This window comes from Setaria viridis, chromosome 2 (genome assembly GCF_005286985.2).
Source record: "Setaria viridis chromosome 2, Setaria_viridis_v4.0, whole genome shotgun sequence".
Taxonomy (NCBI): Eukaryota; Viridiplantae; Streptophyta; class Magnoliopsida; order Poales; family Poaceae; genus Setaria; species Setaria viridis.
In genome coordinates this window covers 4,491,483-4,504,562 of record NC_048264.2, presented here as the reverse complement: position 1 = coordinate 4,504,562, position 13,080 = coordinate 4,491,483, and the positions used below count along the sequence as shown (strand labels likewise).

Below are 13,080 nucleotides of genomic sequence, written 5' to 3'. Positions count from 1 at the left end.
GCTGGTGGTATCTCCTCTGCAGCGACAATGACATGCTCATAAATAATCTGTAACGATAGAATGATAGATCAATCATCCAAGGTCCTCATCAAACAGTGTCCATGCATTCCTGCTGCTTAAGCTAAGGCACATGAGCACATTCAATCGATATCGGCAGTTTCATGTTTGTAGATATTGAAGCAGTGCCTTATAGCATGCCACATGCATGCAAGGTGTTCGTCCAAACGGCATAAAGTTTTGCCCATTTCAGTTCCTACAAACTACCACTGAATCCATGGTGATCTACCAAATTCAAGTAAAACAGAGTAAACAAATAAGTAACCATCTGGATTCTTTTAAAGTTGCCTGCACATTCTGCATTTGTTCTCAAAGTCTATACAAGACTACATGTAGCATCATCCTATCACCAAATGCCATCCAAAACTTCTCATCAACTCTTGATGGACTGAGGTTCAGAAAACAAAGAAACAGCGAACAAATCCATACAGTACATATTTGTCCCAGGTTAGAAGCTGGGTCCCACTAACGATCAACGACTCACATCGCAAAGCCCATGCTCGCAAATTATTGGAACAACCAAGAGGAATCGTATGCAAACATCCACAGCAACCCACCAGCATCAAGATGCATTAACACTTATACCTAACGCTATGTGCCAACAGTTATGCCCATGTCTGGCATGCAGCAGATTATCCTCAACTGGTGCTTCAGAATGGGCAGAGAAATCACACTTCTGCAAGAGAAGACGGCAGACGTTTAGTATCTAACTAGTGTCCTCAAGCATATAAGGTTATCTAGCAACAGTGACATATCAACTGTTATATATGATGAGGGCAAGCAAGGCTCCTTCACGAGGACTGAATTAAACCATAGGAGTTCTAGGCCTTGACCAGAATTAAATCTTTTATTCTTTAATCAGTTCAAGGGTAACAGAGTGCGATGAGAACAAATCAATGGGTTCAACTTCTGGTCTCTTAAGAAATATCCAGATTACCTCTGCATCAGCCTTGTAGGTTGCATAGCATGGATCTCACTTCGCTATTGAGTGTCAACCAGCCAGAATTACTTTCTTCATATCATCCAGGGGATGCCCAAACTCCAGAGATTGTACAAGGCAGAATAGGGACCAGGATCAAGGAAGCACTTTTCTGTTCCTGCTACATAATATGTTGTGTGCGCCTAAAGCACTGTGAGTACAAATGCCAATGTGGATACAGAAATAAACGGTACATTGCCAGACATGGTTAAACTATTGAGGCACTATTGCAAAAAAGGTTCTTAAAATTGCTTAGCTACTCCTATGTATTCTAAAATTTTAATCACTATAGTACCTAAAGTAGTTCATCTGTATTCGGATATTTTTCTTCATGCACTCCTAAATTTTTCAATGGTGATTCTAGCTATTGTGTGATACAATAATTAACTACCTCCAAGTTTAAAACCTAAGGTATAATTGACTACAAGAAAGGGTAAGTTCAATTTTTCTAATCAAGAGGCCCATAACAGAAGTGTTTTTCTTTTTCTGTTGAGAGAGGTTATACATGAAGCTCCAAACAATGATGAGGCAGATATTTGATCCAATCAAATCTGATTTTACTGAAGAGGTTATACAAACACATATATAATTGGTTACAAGACTAAAATCTCGGTTGTGGATATAGATAGATATACACTTTCTCATTGTAAAGAGTTTGTACATATATTTTCAATTTTCAACTATTTCAGTGTGTTTTCTAAGACTGAAAACTGGAGGGATGATAAATTGCTTCTGAATTTCTGATCATAGATTATGACCAAGTGTTTGAGAGTGGGGAACCAATAGCTCAAGTCAACTCCAGTTCTCATCATATCTTACAAACGTCTAACACATGGCGCAACAATTCAGCCTAGTATAATACTTGCTATGTGGGTTGGTCATGAAATATAATTCAAGGACCAATTCTGTAAGTGAATACCAAACAGAATAAGGAGGAAGGGGCAAAGAAGGCTTACTAAGTGAGAAGGCAGGAAACAGTGTACACAATACACTAATGATAAGCTAAGTTTTATTCACCTACACTCCATATTAGAGAATTTACATACTCCTGTTACTTACTTTGGTGCTATGCCACGTTCTGGGAAAGGGTGTTCTGCAGTTTGGCAAATAATAAAGTAACATGATGAGGTCCATCCATCTGTGTCCCCAGTATCTAGTAAACAGCACACTGGGTTTGGAACTTTGCTTGTCCCACAACCTTGCCCAGGTATGATTTTACAAATATCTGTCAACAATGATATGGTATTAGAACCTAATTAGTATAGTAACAATAGGAATCATTTAACAAAATTAATGAAGAGGTCCCATCATTATCACAGCTATGATAATTTCAATTAAATAGATCACCACACATTAATCCACCATTATATATGTGACCTCATCCATTTGTTAACGTTAATATATGCTTAGAAACATATCTAAAATCTCCATATGAATGAAAAAATATCAGTAAATACTTTCACCACCATGTATGCAACTTCACTACCCCTATAATGGCTTCAATGTTTCAAGTGATTATGAAATATCCATGGAAAACACAAAATACTGATCAAATGCATATTCCCTTTAACATAGTTATGTGATCACTGACTGTACAGGACACAACCAAGCAGATGAGGTAACTAAAGCCAACTTAATAAGTTCAGCTAGAGTTCTTGCAAGTGAACATCCAAAATTATCCAACCTTGTCATGTTTCCTAAATATCATTGACTTGTGTTATTAGGAGCATGTCAATACCTCAGATATGGACGTCCCATGGGTACCATACTACATGACATATAAAACCATGAATAAGTTGGAAATTTTTGAAAATTCAAGGCAAGCAATCACATATTCACTTGTAGAAGAACTAAGTTAAAAACATAGATGTGCATCTAACATTTAAAATTTGAAATCAGAAGTTAAGAGAAGCAGATTGTACCGAGTAAGTCCATAAATATTTCTTCAATCAATTCTGCTTCTCCATTTCATTTTTGATTCAAGGTCGAAAAGCTTCAACCCAGATATCACCAAGTCTGCAGTGACCTTCTTCAAGTGCTCGTTCAGCATGTCCTCATAGACAATAAAATTGGCTTCTGACAGGATATTTCGATCTCTCATAATAGTGAAAACCTGTCTCGCCTCGGTTGAACTTGCATACTTGCAGAAGCCATACATGATAGCAGAATAGATAATTTCGTCCATTGAACAGCCTACTTCAATAATCTCTTCCACCACACTGATGACTTTCTCTGGGCTTTTTGACCTGCAAGCTTCCAGAATAGTCAAGGTGTATTTGAATTCAGTTGGCCCGTTTTCTACATTTCCAAGGCAATCTTTAACAAGTGAAATAGCTGCATTGATTTCCCCAATCTTGCAAAGCCCTTTCACAAGAGCACAATAGGCTGGCATACTTGGTATCCAGTTTTCCTTCATCATGGAGTTGTAGCATGAGCAGGCCTCTTCAACATTTCCTTCATCCACAAAACATTGGATCATATGACTATATGTACAAGAGTCTGGCTTGAAGTGAACTGAACTTTGCATTTCTTCAAACAATAAAAGTGCTTTCTTCCTGTCCTGGATCTTCAGCAGATTTTCTATAACAATGTTATAAATGCCCACACTACAATACTGTTTTTGTCTCAAGGCATCAAACACTTCCAGAGCCTTTACTTCCCTACCATCCTTGCCTGCAAATAGCTTCATAAAGTCCACTAAGAATTCAACAACAGGCAAGTCCAGCTCAGCCAGTTTGTCGACCAATCCAAAAAACATAACCAGTTCACCCTTTTCAGCATAACAAGCTAGCAATGGCGAAACGGTATCAGAACTTGGCATGAGCTCCTCCTGAAGAACAATCTGAAACATCTTATGAGCCTTATCCTCCCTACCTATGCCACACAGACCACTAATAAGTGTGTTATAGATCTCCAGGTCAGCCCGGTAGCCAGCATCAATCATCTCCTTCAACACCCTACACCCATCCCCAACACTCCCAGCGGAAACATACCCATCAATGAGTGACGCGTACACCATCCTGTCCACCAGTAACCCCTTGCTCCTCATCTCCTTGAACAATTCTGCTGCCTCCTCCACCATCCCTGCCTTGCACAGCCCCCCAATCATCGTAGCATACGCCATTGTGTCCACCTCCACCCCATCCTTCTCCATTTCCTTCCACACCCAGATGCAACCATCCATATACCCCCTCCTCACCATTGTCTTCACCAGTGCGGTGTACACAAAGATGTCAGGCCGGCACACCTCGTCCCGCATCCTCCCAATCATCTCCAGAAGCCGCTCCGTCATCCCAGCGCGTGCCAGCGCACGCACCATGATCGCAAACGTCACCGGCATAGGCCGTGTTCCAGCCTCCGACATTTCATCAAACAGCTTGAGCGCGTCGTCGACGTGCCCCGCCGCAGCCAACGCACCAAGGACGCGGTTGCACGCGTGGACCTCGGGCTTGACGTCGAACTCGTGGTGGAATCGGCGGAGGGCGTGGAGAGCGCGGAGCGGGCGGCGCGCGGCGGTGTGGAGCCGGACGAGGAGCGTGAGCTGCGGGTGGGAGACGGGTCTTCCGTGGGCGCGCATGAGGTCGGGCAGCTGGTCGGCGGCGCCGGGGAGGCCCGCCGCCGAGAGCAGTGAGGCGAGGGCGTGGAATGCCGGGAAGCAGTGGCGGAAGCCCTTCTGGCGGCCGGCCCAGAGGAAGAACGGGAGCGCCAGCGGCGGCGGCGGGGGCGGGCGCGCGGTGAGGACCTCGGCGACGAGCGAGGGCGGCACGCGGCGGAGCTTGGTGAGGTCGGCGACGACGGGCGGGCCCCAGCGCTGGTGGCGCCGGAGCGCGTCGAGGAGGAAGCGCGCGAGCGGGGAGAGGCGGCGCGCGGACGCGGAGACGGATGCGGAGGCGGAAGGCGACGACGGGGAGGGAACGGATGACGACGACGAGGGCGAGTGTGGATCCCAGTCGGGGAGGCGGAAGGGGGTGGCGGTGGTGGAGGGGGAGGGGGAGGCACGGGGTCTCGGGGACGGGGAGTGGAGGTCGGTGAAGAGGCCGCCGCGGACGGTGGGGCGGTGCGGCGAGGCGCGACGGTGGCCGTGGTAGATGGTTTGTTTGCGGCGGCGGCCGGCGGGAGGGGACGGGGAGGCCATAGCGCCGGCTGGTGGTGTGTGAGGAGCGGCGCTGGTCCGCCGCAGTGGTGGAGGAAGAGAGCAGTGGTGAGGATGCCAACTCTTAATGGGCTGGGCTTCGCATGTACAACGGCCCAGACTTGGTCCGAAAGCTCTATTTGCATCCAACATCTTGCCATGCCTACTCTATTTGCACTATAATGGCAGCCATCGTTCATACAATCATACATGGGCAATCAGAATATAATGGTTTCAGAAACATCAACTCAAATGCAGCAAAAAGACTTAAACAGGTGGGTTCAGAAATATCGACTCCAAGTCTGAAACAAAGCAAATCCAGTTTCCAAACTATGGCTGGTGACATAGACAGGGTTCAGCAGAATTAAAAACATCTCCCGGCAAACACATGATCAGTTTGAAGAACTGATCATGCCATGCCTACTTTATTCCGGAGAGGGAACTCAGAGTCTTCCCCTCTCACTTACCTTTGCTTACTTGTACTAGTGCCGCATTGCTGCATGCGCTTCAGCAACTACTCGCGGGCATTGTTCCCGTTCCTGTCATACCAGAACAGGAAATCGCCCAGAAGATCATACGGAATCTTAAGGCCATCAAGGTTTCCCAAGCCATTCATGCTGCCACCTTCTTCGCTGGCGATAAGCGATGTCCCTGCATCATCATCATCTGCGGCGGCGGCACCGCCACCAGTTAAGCAACCCAGCATGGCGTCTAGATCAACGACGTCGTCAAACTCGAACATGGGACCGTGCAGGTCACCAAGAAGAGCTTCATCAGGAGGGAACGAGGTGTTGTCCTCGTACTGATCAGAAGGAAGCATAGCGTCATCCCCATCCATCACCGCGCCAGCGCCCTGGCCTTGAGACCCCATGACCGATCCATAGGTGTCGTCGTCCTGTGCTACCTGATCACCATTCGGCGCTGCGCTGAGATCCTGATCACGAGGCACCATACCATTCGGCGCTGCGCCGAGATCCTGAGGCGCCGCCATGAATGGTGCGGGACTAGCGTCGCCAAATGCTCCACCTGCCATTGTTAGGTCACTCACATCCAAAGCCATGAACGACGCGGCCTTGCTGCTGCCACCATTTGGCATCGATCCAAGATCCTGATGAGGCACCATGAACGATGCAGCATTGGTGGTGCCACAATCTGGTATTGCGACGAGATCCTCAGGCGCCATGGACGATGCAGCATTGGTGCTGGTGCTGCCATATGCACCTCCTGCCATTGTTGTTGGCTCATCCACATTTGAAGCCATGCCAATAACCTGATTATTAGGCGCAACCGCTGGTGATGATCCACCGACGTAGTCGTCGAAGTCATCGCTGAGCAACCACTCCATTGTCGCACTGTCTATTGCACTGCTGACGGGCTGGGGCGCCATGGGTGGATCGGCCATGCCGGCGTGCGTGTCCATGCCCACCGTGCCTGCAAGCTCTTCGCCGCCATCTTGTTCTGCACCAAGGTTCGGAGGCTGAAGAAATGACAAACTGACATCGTTGCCGTACGCTACTGCATCTATGGCAACTGCAGCTGAAGCTCCTCCAGCCATGCCGCCGGTGAAAAGATCACCTGCCGCTGCCGGTGCGAGCACGTCTTGCTGCATCACAGACGGCGGCGGCGGGGGGGGCCCTGGTATGGGAATGGCCCGAACATCAGTAGAGGATGGACATCCGGCGGCTGCTGGTTGCCGATAACTTGGGAGAACCGTGGCTCGTATGTGGCAGTGGCGGCGGCGGCCATGGTTGGTGCTGTTGCCGGTGGCATGTTGTTGCCGAAGACGATGCTGTGTGCCGCCGGAGGCAGTGGTGATGGCGCCGCTGAGTACACATGATGCTGTGCAGCTGGTAGAGCGGAAGCGTTGCCGGCGCCGGCGAAGGTGCCGGCATTGCTGCTCGCCCCGGCAGCGTCCGAGAAGAATTTGGACTTGTAGGGCAGCACGCCGAGCGTCCGGAAGACAGGATGCACGAACAGAGACGGCTTCGGCTGGTGTTGGTTGAGCTGCGGACCATTCATCATGGCTTTATTGGGTTGCAGAAGCTTGAACGCTTCACCGCCGCCGTTCTTCTGGGCTTTCTTGCCTCGGCCATGTTTCTGTTGTGCAGGCTGCAAAAGAAATGTAATTCAGTGATTTGTTAGTATTTAAATTAATTGTTAACAATGGAATACTAGGGAATTCACGGAAACGAGATGAAAGTAGTACAGTAACAAGTAACTATATTCCTCGCAGAAGAAAGTAACTATATGTGCCTTATTTTTGTAGTTCTTTATCTATGAAATTTAAGATCAAACGAGAAGTTCTCTATCTGTTGTGAGACTTGTGACCCTACATAATCCGGTAAAAAGAATTGGAGTTTTTGGACCTATGCAAGTATCCAAAACATAACTTTGACCAATCGATTTTGGACATAAATCTAGCAAACCGTGCAAAATTATAATTTTACATTATAAGCTTACTTTTCGAGGAAAATTCTATACATATGCCGATTATGACTTACTTTTTTAATAAAGGGAAAAGAGCTACCGGGGCCAATATAAAAAAAGAAAAGGTAATTCTAGATTGGACAGTAAAACAGCAGGTGCAAACGAAGCAGTGACAAAGGTAACAGCCGCACATCACTACAACAACATCATTTCAATATCCAGTGGTTGGTTGCTTTTTTTCTGGAGCAGCTTGTTGCCACAAGATTACTAGATGAACCAAGGATGCCTTGTTGGCACAAGTTTAATTACTAGGTAAACCAAGGGTCTCACCAGGGGTCGATCTAGAACCCTTCATAGTTTGTGGTGGTCAGTTGCAAGTCCAAAGATGTCAGCTAAAGAAACAACATGGTTCATCAGAAGGCCTGCACTAGCCCGGGCACATGATGTTCAAGCTGCTAAGCGGCTCGTTGGCTTCGTTCGCGTACTGTTCTTTTGCATACACACTGATATACCCAAGGCCAATCCTGGGCCCACCCCTGGATCTCATTGCATTAACCATAATAAGACAAGCCGGCCGGAGAGAGTCTTGCGTCACTGCCTACGTAAGAGTTTACCCAACGATTTTCATGTAAAATTACAATTTTATATTACCTAACTTCTATTCCTTAGATGAATAAGGTAAAAAAGAACTGTCCATCAAGGAGAAAAGGTCCAAACTAGGCAGTAAAAAGGGGGCAATAAAGCAACAAGCCACAACACTCGTTGCACGAGGCACACCAAGACCATTTTATATTCAACACTCTTGCACGAGGCACTAGCTCCAAACCACTGCTAGTCTTGACACAAGTCTAAAATCACTTTTTTTTACCCGACAATAAACTCGATTCAACCTGCCCAAAAATAGCCCAACTAATTTGTCGCAACTCCACCAAGTGCATTAGGGAGAAGATTTTTGGCCCATATGCCAAGCTCGGACCCATAATTCTGACCCAAAACCAAAGAAAACCCGAAAAATACTTTAGGCATGACCAGACCCCACCCAATCGTTAGGTAGGGCCTAGGCCAGGTTCGGGCTGGCAAAAACGTTGGGGGGGTTTTCTGGCTCAACCCGGCCCAGACTATGAGCAAGTCAAGAAAACCAATTAGGGTGCACCGAATTAAAAAAACTGTATTAGGAAGATCACAAGTTGAAGATAGTCTTGCATCATGCGCACTTCTAGAGCTTCCCAAACCATGCATTATGCATATATGCCTTCGGTAGCAGGAAGCAGAAACGGTATGAAAAATTACGTACTCTACGAGGAGGCCAAAATGAAAAATTCGAAGTCACTGCAGCCACATTCCAGAAATTTAATTTACCACTGTAAAATTGGTAAATGCTAGAGAACCCCAGCAGGAAGAAGAAATTGGCACCTGTTGCAGGCTAGCGGCGTTGTCCTTTTCCTCCCCCTTGGCCGCCGGGTGGCCTCCTGCTAATTAATGAAAATAAACATAAATGAAGGACAAGTTAATTATTAAAAATGTATAATACTAAAAAAAAGATATGTTCTTGGAGTTCTACTAGTAGGATACACAGGAAATTAAAACTATTTGGTGTTTCTAGTGCTCGTCACGAGATGGATCAACCAACCTGCGGCCGCGGTGGTGCCGGCGGAGGAGCCGCCGGGGTTGCTACTGCTGCCCTTCCTCTTCCGGCTTGCTCCCTTTATAACCTTGAAGTGGACGCGGTCTTCGTCCTCCCCTGCGACGTCCAGGCCTGCTTCGCCGCCGGTGCCGCCCCTTCTCGCCTGGGTCTCCAGCTCGCACTTGCGATACGCGATGACCTTCCACAGGAGGCTGCGCACCTCGTTGGTGTCCACTGGCCTCTTGATGACGTAGGTCCCCGCCTGCAGCGCCCGCAGCAGCTCGTCGGCCGCCTCGTCGCCGGTGGCCTCGTGATCCTGTGGGAGGACTGCCGCCAAATCATCAAGATCCATGGTTAATATTTTTGTATCCTACTTGAGATCCCATGCACGGAACGCAGCTTATCACGTACAGTAGATGACGGGGATGAGCAGGTTAGCCTCGACGATGGCACGGAAGTTGAAGCCGCAAGCGGCAGCCTTGGCAGCGTGAACGAGGATGACATCGAAGCCTTCGAGATTGCCATTCGTGAGGGACTTGAGGGCATAGGCGACGTTGCTGCATACCACCACTGCAACGCGCATGAAGATGCAAGTTAGTGAGATGGTGTTTTCAAGAACACCCACAAATTAGGACAAAATTATCTTTGTTAGCAAACAACTCTAGGACATGGAGAAAAATTGTCCAAAGGTGGTCTAAATTTCCAGAAACAAATACTTACATGGCAAAATTAAAAACTTTCCAAACAAATACTTACAAAAAAACATATGTTCACATGATTTATAAAAAGGGGGGATTTTGATTCACAAAGGCATGTATGCAACACTTGCAAATCTAGTGCAAAAATGATTTGCGGCCAACTGAAACATTGCTAATCGAGAAAGCACCAGAATGCACGTACCATCGAAATTCAGGATAGAGAGCAGCCTGGAAGCCGATTTCAGGAACTTGGCGTCATCGTCGACAATCAAGGTTCGTATGCCGTTGGGGAACATGGCGGCCATGTCATCCTCCATTGCGACAACACACGGGTGTCTTTGGTTTTTGAGTGGTAGACGACTGATGGGAGGAAAGGGACTGAGAGGCTATATTTATAGGCTAGAGATTTTGGAATGCACAGCTGTCTAATGTTTAGCCGGGCGGCGAGACTGCATGGCCTGCACGCTCTTCCTTCTTTATTAACTATTGAATGAGTAACATCACTCTATCTCCGTAGATCTCTCTTTCATTGATCGAAAACATCTCCCACCTACTTATTTTGGCCGATCTCGATTCCCGTGCAGCCTAGAGGGTATCTTTGACCTTCCTAGTAGTGTCGCAAGCATAGCCATAGTATTAATAGCTTGGGCCTCTTAGGAAGTGGCGGCGAGTTGTGGTGACACAACAAGGGCGCGGCAGTGCTCCTCTTCGTATCTGCAGTTTGGCAGGAATCCATTTATCGTTAGGATTTTTTTATAATTTACCCTAATTGTGTTCACCCAAGTGGTATAGTAACAGGGACACAAGCTGTCAAGGGTCTTGGTATAGGGGTATATTGAAGTACCATATACAAAGCATTACATATTTGTAAATTAAAGAAAGTATTTACTAGTATTTTGCTCAATCATCGATATAAATACACTTAACTTCATCGTAAATCAAACTTTTCTAACTTGGCCATCAATATCTAACACTTTATACAGTGACAAAACAAGATTGATAAATTCATTATGAAAGCTATGTTTTTTTAGAAAATATTACTATTTTCATTTTTAAATTATAGACACTGCTAATGAAAGTCAAAAAGTCTAACTTAGGATAAACATAAATGAACCTATATATTCGTGTAGCAAGTAAATGTTACTTGTATCACTTGAAGCCACTGGGCGCTTCATTTCCAAATAGATACTTAGAACATGAGAACTATGACATCCATGGCTCATTGTAACTAAAACTCACAAGTTCAAATTTTCCAGATGAATAAATTTCTATTTCAAATATTAAGTTAAGGTTGTGGCCTCTGTGTAGTGATGCATATTAGGTGCACGCAGTATGTTCATGTGTAAGAAGTAGACGATAAAGTGGACGTGGACTAATAATTAAATTTAGTTATAAAAAAACCCCTGAGCTTTGTTTCATTTCACCTTGAACTTAATTTCAGGGCAAAGGTTACCATCTGTATTGAGCCATGACACCCTCGTGACCTTCTACTACCAGTTCACGATATTTTACCAGCCGTGTGGGCTAATAGTTCATCTTGCATTTTACTCTTTTATGCCCTCCCTCTATTCAGGCATGTCATGACTTTTAGGAATTTTAGAATATCTTATGCATGGAGGGAAAAGACACGTGCACCGCTAAATCAAGCACATTCTGCTTGTGCCCCCACAAAGAGTGCTTTTTTATGATTTTCTATTAGTCATGAGAAATGACCAGAATACCCCTAATTAAAATAGTTAACCAGCCAAATCCTAAGGAACCAAACCTTGAAAGCAAAAATGGTCACACAATTAAATGTGCATGCACTTTGGGAAGAGAAAAATGCATTTGGAAAGGAAACAAATCCATCAATTAAATGTGCATGCACCTTGCTAAAAGAAAAAAAACTATGCAATTAAATTTGCATGCAATTAAATCTAGCTACTCCAAAAGCCACAAATGCATTCTTTGTGGGACAAATGTTTAATGGTAGAAATGCACTCATTGTGGGATCGAGGGAGTAGATCAAAGTGATGGAATGAATCCTGCCTATTCTAATAAATGCTGAAACATCATGTTAAATCTTGCATATTTAGGTAATAATCGATGCAATAAATGGCAATGTTAAATCCTATCTATTCTGCTGGATTTGCTGGAAATCCTTACATTTATGAAAAGATTTTGAAATCTAGAAGTCGATATCTTTGTGGAGAGAGTGAATATATTAATATTGATCAATCTTTTTAGATTCGATTGCATGTATATGTAAGCGTTATTTATTCGAGACCAAGTGCCTGTTTAGATCTCTAAACTCATTTTGGTTTCCAACAAAAAGAAAATATGAGCAATACGAAATATAATCCTAATTATTAAATGCCATCTTTAAAGAGATTTAGTTGTAGAAAAAATAATTTTAAATAACTTTATTAAAAGAATAACAACTTTTAGGATATAAAATTAATATTATGATGTCGATTATGATATAAATTTTCATGGCATTCATCTTTGATGTGGTAAATGTTCATATTCTTAGAAGATTTAATTGGAGCAAGTCCATAAATTTTAAGATCTAATAACCTCGTCCCTTAGATGTTCATGAAGGTACAGTGTTTTAAGAAAAATCAAAGCTTTGGACGATAATTATATGGTGGTAGCAGAGCCATTAAGCTACAACTTAACACGTAGAATATGAAGGCAGCTTCCGTATCGCAAAAAAAGTTCATTTCAAATTTACATGACTATTTAATAGAAATTTTTTGCAAAAAAACTCCACAGTTAAATTTTGTGAAAGGAGTCCTGCAATGTTTTTCCTGGGATGTTACAATATTTCCATACTGCTGTACTCTCTCCATCTCAAAAAATTATCCTTCTAGTTCTGTCCTAAGTCAAACTATCTTATGTTTGACCAAGTTTATATAAAAATTTGTTAATACTTTTGATGTCTAACAAGTTTCATTAGATTCGTTATGAAATATATTTTCCTAGCATACCTATTTAGTGTTATAAATATCGATACTTTTCATTGTAAACTTGATCAAATGTAAAACAGTTTGACTTAGGACAAACCTAAGAAGACACTCTTTCTTTGCAGGACGGAAGGAACACGTAACAGCTACACATACATACATTTCGTATACACAAACTCCTCGATTTACAGCTACACCCCGTAACATATCTGCTCTAT

At 44.4% G+C, this 13,080-nt stretch overlaps 1 protein-coding gene across 4 annotated transcripts; it reads right to left on the bottom strand.

Moving 5' to 3' along the window:
- Nucleotides 1-306: 306 nt before the first annotated feature.
- LOC117845405 (pentatricopeptide repeat-containing protein At4g20740) lies at nt 307-5,219 on the bottom strand. Of its 4 annotated transcripts, XM_034726437.2 has the most exons (5): nt 2,959-5,219; nt 2,775-2,804; nt 2,096-2,261; nt 995-1,179; nt 307-733 (listed from the first exon to the last, which is right to left on the bottom strand). In XM_034726437.2, exon 1 carries the CDS (start codon nt 5,169-5,171, stop codon nt 2,982-2,984), a length of 2,190 nt encoding a protein of 729 aa, XP_034582328.1. In that variant the 5' UTR covers nt 5,172-5,219; the 3' UTR covers nt 307-733; nt 995-1,179; nt 2,096-2,261; nt 2,775-2,804; nt 2,959-2,981. The 4 variants fall into 4 exon arrangements, with proteins under 4 accessions (XP_034582328.1, XP_034582327.1, XP_034582329.1 ...); XM_034726436.2 differs by lacking the exon at nt 2,775-2,804 and having other exon boundaries at nt 2,959-5,217; XM_034726438.2 differs by lacking the exon at nt 2,775-2,804 and having other exon boundaries at nt 995-1,157; nt 2,959-5,217.
- Between the last annotated feature and the right edge of the window lie 7,861 nt (nt 5,220-13,080).